Genomic DNA, 19,897 nt, shown 5'->3' with positions numbered 1-19,897 from the left:
GCTCTCACTCTCATGCACATCTACTCTTCTCGAAAAGATTTCATAATCGAAAAAAATGTCAGAGCAACAACATCGAGGCCATTGGCTGGACAAGTACGCAACGAATTATGCTGCTTGGGAGCTGTCAGTTGGATCACATGGCAGTCAGATGTTCAAGCGTCCACTTGGGCTCGTGGAAAGCTCATTTGATGCAGATGGGTTGTATTATGGCGGGCGAGCAGGTACGTAGTATGTTTCATCATGTCTTTGACCCAATTTCTGAAGAGCCGGGATTCCTTCGCATCTGTTTAGGGTACCCGGTAAACTTTCAAAATCTATGCGAATTATATCAGGCTTACCCAAGATACACACTACTGTCGGATTACACCTGACCATTCAATAGATATGACATCTCTCTTCACCCTCTCATGTCAACACAAGCTCTCCAAAGCTGAGCTTAAGCGTAGGGTTGCAATTGCATGGGCGTCCCTGCGCCTGCAGCACCCTTTGCTTTTGGCTCGTGTAATGGATGATCCAGCAACTGGAACCCGCAACTTCGCAGTCAACATCCCGTCCTCACCAGAAGCTGCTATCCAAGAGGTTGAAAATAGCATCATCTGGTTTGAAGACACATACCCGGACGTAGACGAAAAGGAGGTCTACCACCACGCCTACAACGTAACCCGAATAATCGAACCGACGAAATGCCTTTCAAAACTCCACATTCTGCCCATCACCCAGAATACTGATGGAACCTACTCTCTCCGCTTCCTAATCGTAATAGCGCACCAAATCTCCGACGGGCTCTCAGCATACAGCTGGTTCAGCCATTTCATCCGGATTTTGAACCAGCCATCTGAAGCCATCTTAGCAGATATCGCGTCGTGCGGTCAGGCCGAAAAGATACAAGCAGTCTTGCCAGCAGCACAGGAAGGGCTATACCCCCCAATCACCGGCAGCAGAGCGCGAAAACGCTGGTTCTGGGCACTAATCCGCGTCCTGCGACATGTGAAGAAGGGTCTTCCACCCACATTTACGAACCCGCTACGAAGAGCACAGAGACTGGAGACTGCGCCGCCGCTACAGCCAAAGTTTGATGCCATCTTCGACTACAACCCCGTTACCCGCCCACCAATGTCCTGTGGCCACATCTCCGCATCTCTCTCTCCATCCGCTTCATCGCGCCTAATCGCCCTCTGCAGAGCCGCAAACGTATCCATAGGCGCCGGATGTTTCGCTCTCGCAGGCCTCTCCATGATGGCTATACATGAAAGCCTCTCTCCTTCCTCGTCCCACCACCCAGCCTTCACAGCATCCTTCCCCCTGAACCCCCGTGCCTTCTTCGCAAACCCCCCACCACCAGACTCCTGTATGCTAGCCTTCAGCGACGGAATTGTCATGCCTTTCTTATCCAGCAGTCTCCCCGTAGAAGGCCGGTTCAAGCTCGTGGCCAAGCATGCGAACCGTGAGCTGAAGGTTTACCAGAAGAGGAAACTCAAGGGGAGCGACTTGAAAGGTACACCGGGTATACTGGACAAGTACTCACCGGGCCGTCTGCTGGCAACGGGGTACGTAGCGCAGATTGAAAGAGTCGAGGCGAAACTACCTCGAAACCGCCGGACGGCGTCTTGGAGTAACCCCCAGGGCTCATTGCTGCCCAGTGCAGCGGAATTTGGAGCCACATGTGGTGTTTCTTCCATTGGGCCACTGGCAGCGTTTTTCAAGCGTGGCACCTACGATCTCAAGAATCTGGGTGACAAGGACTTTGCGGCGGATTTCCAAGACGTCAAGATTGGGGTTAGGGCGAGGGAGAATGAGTTCTTGGTTGGCAGCTCGACGAGTGCGGAGGGTATTGTTGGGTTTGGGGTGAGCTATGATTTGAACGCGATTAGTAAGGAGAGGGCGGAGCTGTGGAAGAGGACGATTGAAGGGCTTTTGGAGGTGGGGGAGCGTGAGAGGGCGAGGTTGTAAATATGAGAGAATTGTAGCAGATGGATTCATGGAAATGACTAGTACTGCACTACATACCAACGACAGTGTGGATGCTCCGCATATGCTTGTGCTGTTTTCGGATTGCTCATCTCTCTCTTTCTCTGATACAGCTTTCCCCAGTCACCTCGTTCAGTTCTGTCTGGGATGCGTTCTCTTCTCAGCTCCTCCAAAGAAATATATGTTTGACCCATGAATAGAGAAATTAGACCATCTGTCTTTATCCCCAGCGCTCATCCATATTCACCCGCAATAGGGACGCAAACCACGTAGATTGTCCTCGTATTGTAGGCATCCCACGCCCAATATAAACAGCAGACCAACCACAAGAGTAAGAGTCTCTCAGTTCAAGTTGTCCGTCTTCGCGTCCTCAGATCGCCTCCGCCTCCTCCTCCGTATCCGAGTCAAATCTTATGTACCCTCCTTGATACGGTGGCTTCATCCTGATCAATGACTCGTCCGTATGCAGGAAGGGCAGGAAAGGCCTTGGGCTGTCCATATCCGTGGTTTGGGTCCCGACAGATCGTGTAGTAACAGCGCCATCGTACGGTGAGTTGCGCAGCTGTTCAGGTGATAACTCTTGGCGGAGATACACACTGTCCTGTTTCTCTCTGTCCAGGATTTCGTCGGAGTTCTTGTTCTTCTTGGATGACTCTCCATGTGTCTCCTCTGCCTTTCGTTTTCTTGAGACCGCGTGACTTTGATCGAGTGTTGGCATGAATGAGTGCGGGGTATTGAGCGCTACGGTGGGCGACATCTTGGTCTTGGTTTCGGTCTTTGTTATAGTCGTCGTTGTAGTCTTCGTTTCTGTCACCGTCTCTGTCACCGTTTGATATGGTCCCTTCTGAGTTTGGTCATTGAGACTGGACAGTTCCTCTGTGTTGTTGGGTGCGGGCTCCGATGCAACAGATGCGGGAGACATGGCTGCTTGTCGCGTGGAGATTGTAACGGTGATGCTGTTGCTGATGTGATGTTGACTCTGTAGGTTATAATAAAAGGTAGAGGTTGGGAAAGAAGAAGGTTGGCGATGACAAGACGTTATATATGGGGCTACCGACGGCTGTTCCCAGGCTGTCTACCTTTACCTCGACATCACCTTTACCTATCAACGCCCTGTACATGTTGCTTTCCGCTTGCACGTAGGTTCTGGCACAGGCTTACGACATTGCTCATCTGATGTAGCTTAATACATGCTTGACTAGGCGTGTTGGTATTGTAAGAAGTCAGCATTGTCACGGCCACGATACAACCACACCTGGGCATCTCTCAGTCTCTGATGCCCAGAGGATGCCAGAGCTGGACGTGTATTCACAATACGGATGTGATTGAGAGATAAGATACCTCAAAGCTGGCAATGACTGTGGACTGGAGGGATGATAGGATCACCTGGGTGTTATAAAATACTTGACACCTAATAGGCGTGTCTGGCGACTACAGTGGCCTTTTCCCCCTAGTATGTCAAGTCTCTTTCGGCACCCGGGTGGGATGTATATGTCTTCAGATGCCAGATATTACACTAACTGCTTTCGTATGACTTCAGATTAGTTAGCCTTTGAATTGAGGGGCTGTCATCACTAACAAACATGACAATGACAAAACAAGCCATAACGACAATGAGATCAATTCGGCCTTTTCCCAAGCCTTGGGTACTCTATATTGAAGAAGCTTGACTATTGCACAGATTTATGTAACATTGATTGAACTTGGCCGGTGGATGTCACAGGACGTCTATGCCTTCTGGGAAACGATCCCTATACATTGTCAGTAAATTTATCTCCTTCAATCTTAGTAAAAACGTACGCTCAACGTCAGTGACGCTCTGGTCAAGGATCTGCTTGAGAGTCTTGGGGTTCTCAAGCTCCTTCTCAATCTTGGCGATGATGGACTCGGCAAGCTCGCGCTGCTGCCTCTGCTTGACCTGGCCCTCGTAGCGGACCCAGGAGTCGAGGACGGACCTGGCCTCCGCGGCAATAGCGGTCTTCTGCTCAAGCTCGAAAGCCTGGGCCTCAAGCTTGGCGGTCTCCTACAAAAGATATCAGTCCATTGTCCTATATCATTCCATCATAATTCCGCACCTTGGAAACCTCGAAGAGGGTCTTGGTGATATCAATGACACCACCGAGGTCCTGGACGCTCTCAATGCGCTGCTTGACAGCGGCAGTGTGGTCCTGGCGGGCAGAGTTCAAGATGCCGGAGATCTTGTCGGCCTGTTGTTGCGCATATTCTCCCCACGCAGGTCCAGCGTATTTGGCGACAGCCCAGAAAATGGTCAGCAGCGAGAGGGCGACAATGGACTCCTCGTTGACGACGTAGAGCTCGTTGCTAATAGCGGCGACACTCAAACCAGCGCCGGCGGAGAGTACAGCGGCCTTGGTGAGGGGGCTGTTTCCGGGGACGGGTATCGAGTCGAGCACGGACTGGGCCTTCTTCTTGGGGTCCTCCTGGGGCACATTGGAGTTGTAGCGGGCCTGGTAGGCGATGGAGGGAAGAGTGCGGAGAGGAAGCGATGGGCGGAGACGGGCGGCGCCTATTGTGGGTGAGTAATGGGGTCAATGGCATCGCACCGTCATCGGATAGCTGTTACTCACCGACCGCGCTCCTGGCTAGACGTGAGGCCATTGCTGTCTGATGAGAGTGGGGAGTTGGGGTGCTGGTCGTCGTCAAGAGCTAGCTTTTCGTGATGTTGCGGTACCAATCCTGAGCCAAGCGCCGACGCCGATGCGCTAGCCGAACTTCGCCCGGCCCTGAACTTTTCGACATTGTCAACTTTTTGCGCCTGCGAATATCTCGACGCTGGGTTGAAACACGCGCTTCAGAAAAACATGTCGGGTACAAAGTCGGCCAGCATGTCTGGTGTGAAGAGGAAGAGGGACCCAAGCAAGCCAGAGCGCAGCGAATCCAAATCCAAATCGAAGAGCCGGCGCAAATCACCTAGCGACGACGGCGAAGACATCCAATCTGAAATCCTGCAGCTCGAAGCTCAAATTGTCGAATCGCGAAAACACTACAACAACATTGCGACTCTCATAAAATTGGCAAAGCAGTCAGAAGATGACGGCTCAATTCTGGCTGCGGTTGCGCTGTGCCGAGTCTTCACACGACTATTGGTATCGGGCGACATGGTCAAGAGCAAGGGCATGAGCGAAGCAGAGCTCGTCGTGGTGTCCTGGCTAAAGGAGCGCTATAAAGAGCTCTGTACTACACTTTTGGACGACTTCCTCCGCAGCGAGCACCCCCCAAAGCAATCTGTGGCCCTGACGCTGGTCATGCGTTTGGTGAAGGAAGAGTCGAAATCACAAAGGGACTACAAGCTCAAGAACGGGCTCATGCCTCAGCTCATATGGGTTTTGTTGAGCTTGCCAGAAGATGACATGACCCGGGAGGAGTTTGCAGAGAAGTACTTCAAGCAGTTCGACGACATTCGGTACCTGACCTTCCAGAAGATCAAGTGAGTACATACATATGTCAAACATGATAGCATCTTCTGACATGACTAGGGATATACTGGATGGCGAGCTTTCAGACACAACACGACAAGTCGTTGTTGCGAACAGCATGTCCCTGCTAGCCACGCTCGGCGAAGTCCCCAAGTCCAAATCCGAAATTCAAAACTTTTACGTTGAGGTACAAGGGAAGAGCCCGATATCGTCGCTCCAGGCATACAAGGAGAAGGCGCAAGGAGCTTGGTTGGCAACAATGCGCACAGGAATGACTAAGGAACAGCGCAAGTCCATCCTGACCACATTTTCCTATCAGATGGCGCCATGGTTCCAGCAACCTGAGGTTCTGGCCGACTTTCTGACCGACTCCTACAATGTGGGTGGTGCAACATCTTTAATGGCACTTTCTGGACTATACTACCTCATCTCGGAGAAGAACCTCGACTACCCGTCATTCTACCTCAAGCTTTACTCTCTCCTAGACGACGGTCTTATGCATTCAAAGCACCGCTCACGCTTCTTCCGGCTCCTTGACACGTTCATGTCGTCCTCTCACTTGCCCGCCGCGCTCGTCGCTAGCTTCATCAAGCGCCTCTCGCGGTTAGCACTACACGGACCCCCAGCTGGTGTCGTCATAGTAGTACCCTGGGTCTACAACATGTTCAAGAGACATCCTGCTTGCACATTTATGATGCACCGCGAGATCCGGGATCCCGCGCTGAAGAAGGAGCTAGAAGAGGAGGGCATGGACGATCCATTCGATATGGAGGAGCAGGACCCTATGCTCACAAATGCGATTGAGAGCAGTGTCTGGGAATTGGTGGCGCTGCAATCGCACTACCACCCTAACGTGGCGACGTTGGCCAAGATCATCTCGGAACAATTCACAAAGCGGGCGTACAATCTGGAGGATTTCCTCGACCACTCTTACAGCGCAGTAGGTTTTGTCGTTCTTATACAAACTTATCATTTTACTAACAACACGCTGCAGTTGCTCGACATTGAACTCGACCGCGACCTGAAGAAGGAGCCGGAAATTGAATTCGAAATACCAAAACACATACTCACTGCGGAAGAGGGAGGATTGAATCCTTTAGGCCAATTGCTCACACACGTCATAGAAGCTAGACCATCGATGGACAATGAGGGCTCGGAGTCGGAGTCGGAGTCGGAGTCGGATTAGAAGAATGATACCCAGTTCACTGCTGTGCCCACTGCTAGTTTTACACTTACACCTATTTGACAGTGACAGTGTAGGTAAACCGCGTTATGCCATTCCTAATAGACGTATTTGGCGTCTACAGTAGCCTCTATACCCCGCTATTATACTCCTAATAGACCTATCTGGCGCATACAGTAGCTTCTACAAACTAGGATGTCAAGTATTTCACGTCACCCAGGTGTGCTTGGCATGCGGAACTAATGCACCCTGATGAGCTTGTCGTCGCTACATTGAATTGTGCACTGACTAATGAGCAAGCTCATCATATACCGTGACGGTAGCCAGGTGATTACTTGCCATGGTATAGCTGTATAGTTGATTCCTTGAAGTCTCCAAACAATGTTTTCCGACCCTCTTTTGGCCACTCCAAAGACTCATGTGTGCGGATGATACACATACACACGCTTCCCCGCTCACAGACAGAAATGACCGAATACCAGCCGGCGACGTAATCGTGCTCACAACATACGCCTCTGGCAATCACCTGTTCCTCCTGGCGCAACCCGCAACCCACGACCAAGACGTGCGTGCGTACATTGTTGAAATTGCACCAAGCCGGTTGATTCTGACGCGTGGCTGATGACGGAGCAAATCGACCCTGACCCAAACACTGTTGTTGAACGACATAACACCACGCGTGCATATGCGCAGCACATCGTCATAATTGCAGCGTTGAGAACCTGCGTTTTGTCGTCCCAGGTTGCACGATTGCGCGGTTCGGCATGTGGGGTAGTTGGAAGAAAAGGCAATGTCGCGACTAACGTTACCAAGCTTTTACAGCCCCCGCGCGTAAAACAACACGGCGTCGACGATAAGCTTCACAGCTCGCTCGCACGCACGCAAAACAAGACAGCTGAGCACGTACTCGTAAAAAACAGAAACCAAGAAAAAAAAACTAAATGAAAGCACCAGGTACCCGGAAAAACCACTTACTTCTACTAGTACATACTAGCAACAGGGCCCGGCAGGAAGTCCGAAAAAGCTTGCGCAGAATCAGTAGCCAGGAACACAAATACCCCGGCTTAAACTCTGTTCAGTCTAGATGGATTGATTGCACTATGTATTGCAGTTTTGCCGGTACATGCAAGCCTAGAAAAACGCCAGGGCTAGAAAGAGACAGGACTAATGCGGGATATATGGGTTACGGAGGCGCCGCCTGCTGTCTCTTGTGTCTGATTCTGAAACGAAGTTGTAGTGTCGTTTGTTTAGGCATGGCATGGCCTTGGTCGGGCGGGCGGTTAGGTAGGCTTGTGAAGGTGTGGGTGTGGGTGGAAGAAATAGGGTTGGGTAATGCTTGTGCAGAAAAGCGGTTATTGATGGCAGGGGTATGTGTTTGAGAAGCAAGTTCGCACTGGAGAGCCTGTTACACATAACATGGGGTATTCTGCCAGATACGAGGGCGCTCGATCCTCGCCAGCGGAGAGACCGACCTGTCGGCACCCATCGTTCACAGCGGCACATGCCTAGTGCTGATAGATAAGGTGCGATGAATACGAGGATGGGGTAATTACCGGTGGACCGACGGTGAGATTTTGATCCATGTACACGTACTTCATAGTCACCAATGCAGTCAGAGAAGAGATTTTCAAGGTGCCTTTCGGCGCCAGTCTTGTATTGAATTACTATCTATACATGACGAACATGAGAGTCCGGTGGAACGTTTGTCGCATTAGTGGATCCATGCAGTCATAGCCTCGACACGACGCCAATCCCAATTAGAACCCGCCGTGCAATGCTTCGAATGTTACTCCAGTGTGCTTTTAAACAAAGACGAAACCCAATCGTGACCGGGTTATTGGTATATCGTGAAGAATGAAAAAAAGTGTGGTCGAGAAGATGGTCGCAGGCGCCTAAGCGAAGACGGCAGCACCGATGGCGAAGACAAGGCCACCGAAGGAGACCATGTTGCCAGCGGCAGCACCAGTCGACTCAGGAGCAGAGCCGCTGCGGGTAGCGCTACCGGCGGCACCAGAGGTGGCGGAAGCACCAGATCCAGTCGAGGAAGGCGAGGAAGAAGCGCCGGTACCAGCAGCAGGCATGGTGGAGTTGCCGCCAACGATGGGGGTGACCATGGAGGGGATGGGAGCAACGGGAGTGTTGGTGGGAACGACCATGGTGTTGGTGCTGGTGAGGGTAGCAGTGAGGGTGACTGTGATATCATTAGTACCATGCAAACAGAGAGTGGTGTAAATGGCGTAAGCTTACCTGCTGAAGTAGCTGTGGTGGCAGCAGGGACACCCGGGGCGGTACCAGTAGGCATGCCAGGGGCAGCAGTCGAGGCAGGAGGAGCCTGAATCTGACCGTCGCCGATCTGGGAGATGGGGACGGGCTTAGCATCAGGTTGACCGTACTGGGGAACGGCGGCGACGGCACCAGCCAGAAGGGCAACGGAGGCGATGGAGAAACGCATGTTGATGATTAAGTTGGTTGTTTGGGTTGGGTAGAGTATTAGATGTTTACTGCGTGTGGATAACGACTGGCTGATCGACTCGAGATTGGGTTGAGTGTAGAATCTGTTGTACGGGAGTGGATGGGGAGAGAAGAGGAATGCAAAGGCGGGCTCGATATTTATTTACTGGGGACGAGGCTGCGGCTGCCTGTGTCACCTTGGGACCCACGATTGGAAATGGCCCGTGCGGTCAGTCAAGAAGGCGCAACTGCAAACACAGCGATGCTGGACAGCGCACTGACATGAGGCCAGTCCGCTATTGGCAGATGGACAAGCATCGTTCCAAGAATTTCAGCCGCCTGCTAGCCAAGTTACCCACTCGAACCGTTGGGCCAGCCTAGTCCCCGGTGGCGTGAATCGCGCGAATTGCTTGAGTGGCTGCATTGCGCCGAATGCTTCGTTTTGATTGCTATGCATAGGAATGTCATTGGGCCGACGCTCCCCCCAACGACGTGTACCAAACTTTCTCCTTCACCAGCCATGTCAGCCCCTCTAGCCTCTTCACAACCACTCTTCAACCACGTATAGCTACCTAAACAATAACTCATGTGGTTGCGCGTCGTGCCACGCTGCCCTCTCCACTGCTACTCCACCGCCCTCGCCTGTGCGCACCTTATCGCTCCGCCCAGCAAACGCCTCCCGCCCAGCGGCGTTGCAACTAGCAGCCATAGTGTCAGGGGTACCAGGGGCAGTGTCGTCGCGATTCGATCGTCTGAAGCTTTGGATGCCATTTTGTTGATCGTTGCCCGGCCCAGGTCGCGGGTCCGCCCTGCCTCGGTCCATTGGCTCGACAGCTTTGTTTGCGCACCGCTGTCTCTGCTCTTGTTTCGCCTTTCTCGCCTCTCTTTACTATGATTAGCACAGTCTCGCCGGCGATCTCGACAGCAACCAATTTTTCTTCTGCGCATTAAACCCATTAACTGCTGCGGACGCGTGTTCACCCCAGAGGCCTCGAGCGCTGCTACTTTTTTTGGTCCCTCGCTAACCCCAATCTCTCCTGTCCCTTGCAGCTTCCAACACACATCACCATTCTCTCCTTTTGCCGACGCCTAGAAAACCTTGCTCACACATGCAAGCCTTCTCACCAAGCGCGCAATATATTGAAACACCAAATCTAATCTGTACCTACATGGGAACACAGGGCCTAAAGGCACGGCAATGCCATTACCCCAGTCACACCATGTCGGCCCATCCAAGCACCAGCCTGTCCGCATGTTCTTAATCTCGGTACGCCCGTCACGAGATTTCTGGCCGCGATAGGGGAGATCATGACGTACAGCACCCGGAGCCATCAAGCCCGAACATGATGCTTTCCTCCATGAGTCCGTGGCAGATGGCACGCCTGATTGCAGTTGTAAAAAAAAAGCACTAGAGCAACGCTGAGATGCTAGCCTGCCTAACCATGCACGACGGAAAAAGCTTCTACTGCGCATTGCGTTTTCCCTGAATAGCTCCTTTGCCCTGCACACGCTCTCACTCTCGTCAACCGAACATGCAGATTGCAGACCGACATCTCAACGTGCCCGCTCGCCCCGGCGACTGTCTCGGCCAAACTGTGCCATCGTGGAGAAAAAGCGGGTGGTTGATAGTTGCCCCCAGCTACGGGCATGGCTGGTCGTTTACGCCTCAGCCCTCGCTTTCCACCGCTGAAACACGGTGGTTAGGTTTAGCGGACATGCAATGGCTTTGTGCGCCGTCTTGTTTTCCCGTACGCAAGGTTCAGTCACCATGATACTGGCGAAACGTGATACAATCTTCTGCACCCGAACCGATTGGGCGTCGGTACCGCCGCGCGCGCGCGCCCCCAGGTTAGTGCTTTTGCTACAGGCGCGGGTAAGTGTGCCGCGGTAGAACAACCGGGCCCCAAAGTTTAACGGTGTTGCGCAAAATCGGCACAGATTGTTACTGAGTGTGGAAGAGCAAAATATACCCCTGGCACTGTGCTGGTTGAGTTTAACTATGGCAGGTGCAACAACATCTGTCACGGCATGCAGTGCCGGCACATGAAATTTTTTGTGCATCATGTCGGATATTTTTTGGTTGCACAAGGGCCAGGATGCTGTCCGAGGAAACACTGCACGAAAGCAAAAATCATGGATGCAATCTTTCGACATTGTCATGATCCCTTTCTTTTCCATGATGATGCTTCCTCATTTACTTTAACCCACCCTTATCATATGATATGTTATGACGATAGTCAGACAATTATCACTCTAGTATAGCCATCTTAAGCTAGTTGAGAAAGTGGCCGGGAGCGCTATTCGGAGATTAGACACTTCAAGTAGTTATACTAAAAACGCACATGTACTCTAGAATTCATGGATTGGTGTCTGGCTAGCCGCCCTTTTCTATATAAAGACACCTTGTTGTACTCATAGAAGCTCCTAGAAGCTGAAAACATGAGGCCATCAAATAAAGCATAAATCAAGGCTGTCACGCACGTACATATTTACTTTTGTATTACCCCTACCGGCCCGTAGACCAGGGAGATTCAACAACACACCACACTTGCAACTGCACTGGCACCGCACTCTGCTCATATCATCATGGTCATGTCACGGTCATGTCATGTCATTTCGATTATGGATATGTACATACTACAGCCTCGAGCGTGTGCGCATAGTGAGGTGAGAACAACGCCGGTATAATGCATGAGAAAAGAAGGAGAAAACGCTAAGAACAAGAAGAAGGAAGGGGGCAGTCCATGTTCCTATGCACCACCACCCCATGGGTAGCTCAAAATCTAGAGCTGATCCTTCTCTCGAACGTCTTTTTCTCGGACAATGTCATCTGATGAAGAACTACTCTCAGACTTGTCATTTGGCTGCATCAAGGCCTCATGATCCTTTGGTGATCCAGCAGTAGTGCGCTTGAAGTAGTTGTGCACATCAATGTGGTCGTCCTCGTCCGCCTCTGCGCCTTCCCAACCATTCTTCTCCGAGAACTTGTGCTGTTGGCGTTCGACCCATTCGGCCCGCATCTCGGTAATCTTTTGCTCGTAGTCGAGCTTGGCGTCGTAGCCATTGTGCTGGCCACGGAATCGCTCCCACCAGGACAGGTGCTTCCAGTGGATGGCAATGCCGTGGTATTCGTGCTCCTTTCCGGCGCGGATGTATGCCCAGCGACGCTCTTGTTCCTTGAGATCAAGACCCGTGGTGTCGGGGAGGAAGATGAGGGTAAGCAGGGCGCCAGCAAGACCGAACCAGGGGACAAAGTAGAACTTGGTCTGTGTGTCAATGTAGTTGTAGAGGACGGCAGCGAGCAATGCACCAGCCTTACCGCAAGCCGCGCTGAAGCCATGGGCAGTAGCGCGAACAGGCGTGGGGAAGACCTCGGCGGCCACAAGGAAAGTGACACTGTTGGGACCGAATTGGTTGAAGAACGAGGAAAGAAAGTACATGGCCTGGAAAGCGTGGATGTTTTCAAGCGATGTGAAGAATTCGAGATTGAAAGCAGGCACAATGAAGAGAACAAAGTCGGCCAAGAAACCGACTATCATCATCCACTTGCGGCCGTAAAGCTTGTTGTCGATGAGAAGGGACGCAAGGTAGTAACCGCATAGCGAAACTCCGACGTTGATGAGGTTGTACAACCAGCCAACCATGACGGATTTGTTGCCAGGTGTAATGATGGCAATGAACTCGTTCTGGAAGAGCTTGTTACCGTAGAAGAAGACATCGTTGGCAAACCAAGCACCGGCCGTCGCGATCAGACGAGGTCCGAAGTAGGTGAATGTGAGCTTCAGTGACTGCACATCGTAACCGGTGACGTTGGTCTTCTTCTTAGAAAGCATGAGCTGCTTGGAAGCAGACTTCATCTTGAAGTAACGGAAGTAAACCAGCCAAAGGGTTCCGACAGCGGGGATAGCGAAAGAAACACGGTAGGTCCACTGTGCCACAGTCTTCGAGTATGGCGGGGCTGAGCCGCCGTGGAAGATCAGGAGCAAGATGATGAGGATGACCTGGTTGAAGAACTGTCCCCAGCCTTGCATCAGGAAAGCACTGGTGACTTTGCGGCCACGGTGCAGACGGTCGTCCTTGGTGGAAACCTTTCCAGAGCCGACGGCATTCTCCATACCAGCTGTTGCAGTCATGGGGTATTCGCCTCCTACACCGATACCGTAGAAGAAAAGAGCCCAGACATAGCAGATGACCCAGCCGTTTTGGGTGATACCCCAAGCAGCAGTGAGCATGATCAGACCAATGAACATGATGGTGGCATCCTGAATGAGACCAAAGCGGCGACCAAGCCAGTCACCAATAACACCAACAAGAATTTGACCTTTTCCTCGTCAGAAGATGCATTTTTGAAAATACGGGCTCATGCAGACTTACCAACTATGATACCGCAGATCTCGAGGTAGTCGATAGCTTTCAGCCACGTATCATCGCAATCCACGGGATTCTTACCCCAGCACCGAGGGAAGGCATCCTGAAGAAGTGGCCTGACGTTACCAATGGAGAAGAGAACGTAACTAGATTATGATTAGAAATAGTATGATAAGAGGTAATTGCATCGTGACTTACCCTTCCAGACCAAGACCAGCACCCGGGATTACGCAAGTACGAAAGTAGTGACCGATGGGAGCGAGCGGGTCATTCTTGAACATCTTCCAGAAGTGGCTGGCCTCTGATTTGGCCTCTTGAGAGTCGACTTGTCCAATGAACTTGACTCGTTGGCCAAGAGGCAGATCAGCCCAGTAAGTTCCGTTGGCATTGTAGAGATCGTCAGGATGTAACAGAGCGTGAAAGACATTGGCCTCATCTTCTCGCATGTCGGTTCGGACATCCATCTCTTGGGTCGCTTGATGTTCGCCGGTCATGTTGGGCCCATGAGGGGCAGCTGGACCATAGTCGCGGAGCGATGGCGGCGTATGATGTTGAGAATTGGCCATGGTAAGAAGAAGGCAACAAATGCCGCACTTGACTCGCTATCTTGTTGATAAGATGGAGCGATTGAGTAAGTGCCCGATACGGCGGGCTGTAGTTGCAGCTTATATGTGCTTTGCTCGTAGTCCTAGGCGGCAGACGATCCGGTGAGTATTGATAATTGGTGTTTGTGGTGCACGACTAGTCCCACATGTAGTGCCGAGACGTAGCACGTTCAACGCAATGGCTTCTTAGTGGCCGGTGGGATCTCGGAGGGGACGCAATGCCAGAACCTAATGGGCGCCGGACCTTCCGAGGCAGCCCTATTTCCAATAAGACCGTACGGGCAGGCCTGCGATGTGAAATCCCTGGAGTGATGTCCAATGATTACTTTGGCCACGACAGTGCGAGACGTAAGAAGAGAGGGTCAGGCAAAGACACGCCACGTTTGATTGCAAGAGGGATAAGGACAGGAGCGCAATGGAGGCGCAATTTCGGATGAACGAAGCTGCCCTCTGCAGGGCTACCACAGCGGTACCTTATATACACGGTACGGTACATGCAAAGGTCCACGCATAGAAAGAAAATTCTAGCGTAGAGACAGTCGCTTCCGGCGGAGACTCCTCGAAGGAAGATACTAAAGTTCGTAGCCCCACCCAATTCGGCAGGACCTCACGCGACAGGAGATCCCAGCCGGTTAAGCCAGTTCAACCGTGTCTAATTGGGTCGAGAAGCAGAGGAAAAGTGCACGCCTCTACACACATCCTTGGCCAGCGCCCCATATTTACAAATCCTACTCTTTTGGTCCCCAGATTTTTGTATCCATCTGTAGCTGTGGAAAATGGTTTTTGCTGGCAGACTCGATGACGTCTCTGACAAGCCTTTGCAATGGCTGATATAAGCACCACCAAGCAAATTCTCCAAGGCATGGCAGCGGAAAAAACACTCACAGCCACGCCACTGACGCGCACCTGCCGTGTTGCCGTCGTGCTGGGAATCTAAGACGACGAAATCTGCAAAAGATGGAGATGCGACATGACCAATCACCGACTGGTACGAAGCACGTTGCAGAGTTGAATGGTTGTGGCGGGGTCCTTCGGGGCGGGCGCGCAGGGACCTCTAGCGCCATTGATCTACGCTCCTCGGCATCCCGTCTGACCGCCCACGCCAGATTCGTCACATGCCTCTACACTTCTCACAGCATACACCTGTGTTGAGTGACATCGCGCCTGCTATTTCCGACCAGATGAGGGCCGAGAATTCGCCCTTGCCACGATGCCCCTGACTAGCTTGCTTATGTTCTTGATCCCTCTGCGATTACGGACCCTGCATCTACCAAAATGAACGATCCTAATCCACCGGTGTATAGCTATCATAGGATGATGACATGGCGATTCAGTCAGCGCATTAGAGCCTCGTTGCCCCGCCGTGGAGAATACGAATCGAACGAATTTACATGGTCTGTGAACACTGTGCCAAGTCTAATCCCGCATTGGAGCTTGCGAAAACCCTGAACCCGGCATTCCATGGAGATATCCTACGGTACCATCCGACGGTACTCGGTCTCGTAGTGCATCTAGCATCCATGGTCTAGCCAGTCCCTTCCGCACCTAAGCGGGCAGACCGAGCCGCAAGTCGGCCATTGCTATGCTCAAATCACACATGAATCATAGTGGCGCGTACAGTGAAGTGTTCATTAATAGTAGATGCTCATTGGTATTAACTACGGGGGTTCTGGTTTTATACTAGAATGACATGCAGTCGTGGGGTATTATGTAAGAATCTGCCTGAGCATGTGGCGTGCAGGCGAGGGCTATTATGGGAATAGCGAGAGACATGGAAATAATGCGAAAGCGTCTGGCCAGACAATGCCGACGCTGTGTAGACATCTACCGAAATCCTCATGCGATATAAGAAACAAAACTCTCACAAAGAACGGGCAAGTGGGGCATCAACTGAGCCAGTTCTGCCACTGGCAACGGCAGCCGCCAGTTCCACCGTCGATGGACCCTATCGCGTTCCCTTGCCCTTGCGTGCTCTTGACCAAATTGCCTCCGAACCCGCGGTCTTCAAACTGGAAATACTTCTTCGATTCCTCATTCTTAATGGAGCCGTCATCCTCCATCTCGTAGCAGTAAAGGTTCTTCTTTGATGGGTCGCCACCGTGCCGATCGATCGTGACAGTGACAGGGTATGGAAAGGTACCTGGCCGAGCAGAGACAGCCGACGCGTTCGAGGCAGACTTTTGCAGCAGTGGCTTGCTGTCCTTACTACGCGTCCAGATCTGTACCAGGAAACGAGTCTGTGAGTATGTGCATCGCAGGTTCGCCGCGTCTTTAGTGCTTCCTCCATCAATATCTGCCGGGTTACCACCACGGTTGGTACCGTTGATCTGCTTCAGAAAGATCGAACGATCGAAGTAGTTGTAGAAGCCGTAGTGCTCGTCGTCTTTGCCACGATTATACAGTCGGAGGGGTTGCGCAGAAGGAAAAGGCATCAGATTTGCGGGTGCGGCAGTTCCATCGGAAGCCAACATCGGCGGAGGGATTACAGCGGTAATGTTGGTCGGATCGTCGGAATTCGCACGCTTCGTGTGTTGAGATGTGCTTGTTGTAGGATCTTGCATGCTGATAAACAGGCCAGTCTCTTCGCCCTCAAAGGGAGCCGAGTTGCCATCTGTTGTCTGTCCCAGAAAGCTCATATCCGCCGTCGATGGAGGTGCTGGTGACGGCAAAGGTGCCGCACGCGCATGCAGTAGTGACCTAATGAATGCACCAGCTGATACAGGATTAAGGCCTCTCTTGGTACGCTGAGCTTTTGGCAGTTGAGCTGCAGTGCCGTTCGCAAACGTGATTTCAATCTTGAAGTTCGGTTGATCGGGCTTGTTAGGCGCGACGGATTGCTGAACTTCTTTCGGTAACGCACAACTCCACAGTGTGGTTGGCGCAACACAGCCGCTCTCCTCATCTACAGCTTCAGGTTGCGCGATGGTTAAGATGCCGGTGGGAATGGGAGGATAGTTGGTTTGATTCAGCCACTGGCTGCCGCCATCAGCAGTCGGCTGAGTTGCTGTAGATTTGTTGTCGTCTCCTCTCCTGGTAAGGACCACGACGACCGGGATAATGGCCGCCAACAACACCAAGAAGATCAAACAACAGCAGCAACCCCAGAAACACACACCTCTCTTCCTTTTCTTCTCATTGGACGTATCGTTCTTTTGGTTCTTCTTCTTCCCGAACGACCAGATGCTCGTCATGTCGCAGACTTTCCGATGCTTCTTCTGTCCTTTGAGATCTGGAGATCCGGATGAGCTGGCACGACTTCCGTTATCGTAGCTCCAGTGGGAGGCTTTCTGAGCAGACCTGGGAGGTGGAGCAAAGACTGGTAGATTCTGCTGCGAGGTTTTGGCGTTTGGAGGAGATGATACTGCGCCTTGCGTTTGTGGTGCTGGTGATGACGTGTGAAAGTGCTGTACGGGTGGCGGATAGTTGGCGCGAACAGCATGGGGATCCGCCATCGGTCGTCTATCTTGCAGTTCAATGTTGATGTTGATTTGGCGTGGTTCTTCAACCTGGCGAGGCATCAAGACGGTTCCAATAGCTGCTGTGCCAACAACCGGTGAGGCGGACATTGTCGATTCAGGCGACGCGACAGCTCGGTGAGAGGTTGGTTGTTCGCCTACTGGCTTCTCAGAAGTTACTTCCATGGAAGCGCTAGGTACTACTGTATGAAGTGGTGATGGAAGCGATGTACCATTCTCTCCCTTTTGCGTACCGTATCGAGTAGGTACCGTTGGCACATCTGGCGTTCTACCACCACTTGCTTCGGTCCATGTTGATGACTTGGGCGTCGTAACAAACGGTGTTGTGATGACATTCCACCATCCTTGTGATCGCCGGGGAGTAGGCACCATTGACGTATCAATAGCCAGTGAGTTCTCAATAGTCCTTTCCCGTAAAGGCGTCTCGTCCTCCTCGAACAAAGTACTGGTAGACATGATGCGGTCTCTCCTTTTATCGTCATCCTCTTCGAATGCAGTCCCCGCGGAATCAAGCGTATCATTTCTAGAGTGGCCAGCTGCTCCTTGGACGTCTTTGGCGCCTGGGTTTTGTGATACTCCAGAAGGTAGAGCAGGAACTGGGGGGACGTTTGCATCCATAAAGGTCGACTGGTAGCGTGAGTAGATGCTTGGTGTATAATCGGACTCGGTGAAGGGCGTGTCCGGAGACCAGGCTGACTTGACTGCGGCAGGGGTGATGATGATGCTCGGAGTTACTAAAGTAGAGTCGCTTCCAGCCCGACGACGGTTGGCTTGCAGTGAGCTGAAATCCGATATGCTGTCGGTTGGAACTGAGATGCCGATGGGGATGCGTCGATCCCAAGGTGAGATCTCTTGCCACGACTTGCCCCCAGGCGTCATAGATATAGCTGTGTCGGTTTCATTCCTGTCGAGACTGTGCTTCTTGCGATGCACGTGTTCTGGTTGGGGGGTACCCTTGGTAATGCCCAAACCTTTGTTTCTAGTGGATGACCTTCCCAGTCCTAACCAGGCTGACTTCCTGACAGACCCCGCACCTCTCTCTACATCTCTAGGAAATACTTGGTGCGGCTCTGTGCCTCTATGCCTCGTGAAGCTCGTATCTACAGTAATACCCGGCTTGGTAGGTCGTCCTCGAAGTTCCCGCCTTCGACTTCTCTGTCGAGAGACATGCTTTGTGAAGGACCGCGAACTTCGCAGTGTCGCTGTTCGGTATGCGCTGGCGGGAGGCTCATTTCTCCACTGTTGTTCCTGGTCCACGTTCCCGGCGACATGGTCGCTAAAGTGTATTGATATCTGCTCTTCTTGTCCAGGATATGAGTCGTGTATGTATCTGTCGCTATCTGTCATATGTGGCGTGTTGTTGGATGACCTCAGTAATGGTCTTAGTGGTGGCTGTTGGCGGTATGGATTCGTGATGGTGCTCATGTCGGGCGTTGTTCGTCGGTGGCCGGAAATGGCAGGCTGAAAGAGAGGGTGGGAAGAGCGCAGAGTGGTCAAAGAGTGTTCTCAGAACAATGCTTTGTCTTGCTGGACTGGAAAGTGAAACTGAGATGACCATGTGGCGTCGCTATTGTCGCTGTTGACGCTGCTATTGTCTAGGTATAGACAATGCTCGCAGCCTATTACACGAACGCAGAACAAGGCGAAGAAGGAAATAACACAAAGCGACGAAGAGCACTGTAAAAGAGTGTAATAAAGAGTCAAACAAGAGAGAAGGCACAGGAAAAGCAAAAGGAGAACGGCGAGGCTTCGGCGCGGACACACAAGGCCAGTTCTTCGGATGAACATCAATTGGCAAACCGCTGCCATACCGCATCATGCATAGCTTCTTGATGTGGCAGCCTATTCTGACGCGTGGTTTGATAGAAGCGCCAGTCATGTCTGTATGAGTCAAAGCTTGCTGGTCGAAGCAGACGTTGTCAACGGGTCTAGGTGAAGGTGATTGGAGCCAGAGGGTGGATCTGCTGGGTAGTGAGCGCCATATTAGCGGTCTTGAGGCTCAGTAACCGCCCTGGATTCGCTGGGCTGGAATTGTACAACCCTATGCGAGACCTGAGACGCTCCAGAAGCCTACGCTGGACGTCGTGTCTAGTTGATGATGGGGTGAGCCAGTGAGGTGAGAGAAGGACGTAGCTCAAGCGCCAGATCAATCATGAGGGCCGCCAACCGTTGGTGAGGAAGCCGCCGCCAAGGCCACGCTAGGCATCCGTGCCGGGCGGTCTCTATGCGCCGACCTTGAAGCCTGTCCATAGGTAGATCCAATCCAACATTGGCAGTTTGCAGGCCGTCTTATATAACTTCTGGCGTCGTCTTGTTTTTTCTTTGACACATTCGCATCGGGCATCTCCGTCCAGCTAGACTGTGCTTCTGTAGCACGTGATGCATCATGGGCAATGTACCCAACCTACT

General features: G+C 52.1%; 8 protein-coding genes across 8 annotated transcripts; 2 read left to right on the top strand and 6 right to left on the bottom strand.

Moving 5' to 3' along the window:
• Positions 1-55: 55 nt before the first annotated feature.
• Positions 56-1,950, top strand: PtrM4_141170 (uncharacterized protein; the record flags this gene model as incomplete). The annotated part of the gene is made up of 2 exons (XM_066109500.1): positions 56-221; positions 383-1,950. 2 exons carry the CDS (start codon positions 56-58, stop codon positions 1,948-1,950), a joined length of 1,734 nt encoding a protein of 577 aa, XP_065960422.1.
• A 388-nt stretch (positions 1,951-2,338) lies between these two features.
• On the bottom strand, positions 2,339-2,686 carry PtrM4_141160 (uncharacterized protein; the record flags this gene model as incomplete). The annotated part of the gene is made up of 1 exon (XM_001937874.2): positions 2,339-2,686. The coding sequence occupies one exon, from the start codon at positions 2,684-2,686 to the stop codon at positions 2,339-2,341; it is 348 nt and encodes a 115-aa protein (XP_001937909.2).
• Positions 2,687-3,696: 1,010 nt separating this feature from the next.
• Positions 3,697-4,587, bottom strand: PtrM4_141150 (ATP synthase subunit 4, mitochondrial precursor; the record flags this gene model as incomplete). Its single annotated transcript, XM_001937875.2, has 4 exons — positions 3,697-3,719; positions 3,769-3,991; positions 4,044-4,495; positions 4,557-4,587. 4 exons carry the CDS (start codon positions 4,585-4,587, stop codon positions 3,697-3,699), a joined length of 729 nt encoding a protein of 242 aa, XP_001937910.1.
• Positions 4,588-5,234: 647 nt separating this feature from the next.
• PtrM4_141140 (CBF domain containing protein) lies at positions 5,235-7,059 on the top strand (the record flags this gene model as incomplete). Its single annotated transcript, XM_001937876.2, has 4 exons — positions 5,235-5,416; positions 5,466-6,345; positions 6,400-6,522; positions 7,054-7,059. The coding sequence occupies 4 exons, from the start codon at positions 5,235-5,237 to the stop codon at positions 7,057-7,059; spliced, it is 1,191 nt and encodes a 396-aa protein (XP_001937911.2).
• Positions 7,060-8,480: 1,421 nt separating this feature from the next.
• Positions 8,481-9,040, bottom strand: PtrM4_141130 (uncharacterized protein; the record flags this gene model as incomplete). The annotated part of the gene is made up of 2 exons (XM_066109499.1): positions 8,481-8,558; positions 8,798-9,040. 2 exons carry the CDS (start codon positions 9,038-9,040, stop codon positions 8,481-8,483), a joined length of 321 nt encoding a protein of 106 aa, XP_065960421.1.
• A 2,782-nt stretch (positions 9,041-11,822) lies between these two features.
• Positions 11,823-13,901, bottom strand: PtrM4_141120 (UhpC, Sugar phosphate permease; the record flags this gene model as incomplete). The annotated part of the gene is made up of 3 exons (XM_001937878.2): positions 11,823-13,360; positions 13,414-13,553; positions 13,606-13,901. 3 exons carry the CDS (start codon positions 13,899-13,901, stop codon positions 11,823-11,825), a joined length of 1,974 nt encoding a protein of 657 aa, XP_001937913.1.
• Positions 13,902-15,898: 1,997 nt separating this feature from the next.
• On the bottom strand, positions 15,899-16,648 carry PtrM4_141110 (uncharacterized protein; the record flags this gene model as incomplete). The annotated part of the gene is made up of 1 exon (XM_001937879.2): positions 15,899-16,648. One exon carries the CDS (start codon positions 16,646-16,648, stop codon positions 15,899-15,901), a length of 750 nt encoding a protein of 249 aa, XP_001937914.2.
• Positions 16,649-17,144: 496 nt separating this feature from the next.
• PtrM4_141100 (uncharacterized protein) lies at positions 17,145-18,913 on the bottom strand (the record flags this gene model as incomplete). The annotated part of the gene is made up of 2 exons (XM_066109498.1): positions 17,145-17,241; positions 17,310-18,913. 2 exons carry the CDS (start codon positions 18,911-18,913, stop codon positions 17,145-17,147), a joined length of 1,701 nt encoding a protein of 566 aa, XP_065960420.1.
• Positions 18,914-19,897: the final 984 nt, after the last annotated feature.

Source organism: Pyrenophora tritici-repentis, chromosome 8 (genome assembly GCF_003171515.1).
Source record: "Pyrenophora tritici-repentis strain M4 chromosome 8, whole genome shotgun sequence".
Classification (NCBI taxonomy): Eukaryota; Fungi; Ascomycota; class Dothideomycetes; order Pleosporales; family Pleosporaceae; genus Pyrenophora; species Pyrenophora tritici-repentis.
Note: the sequence above shows the minus strand (reverse complement) of the source record. Positions and strands in the feature narration are given on the sequence as shown.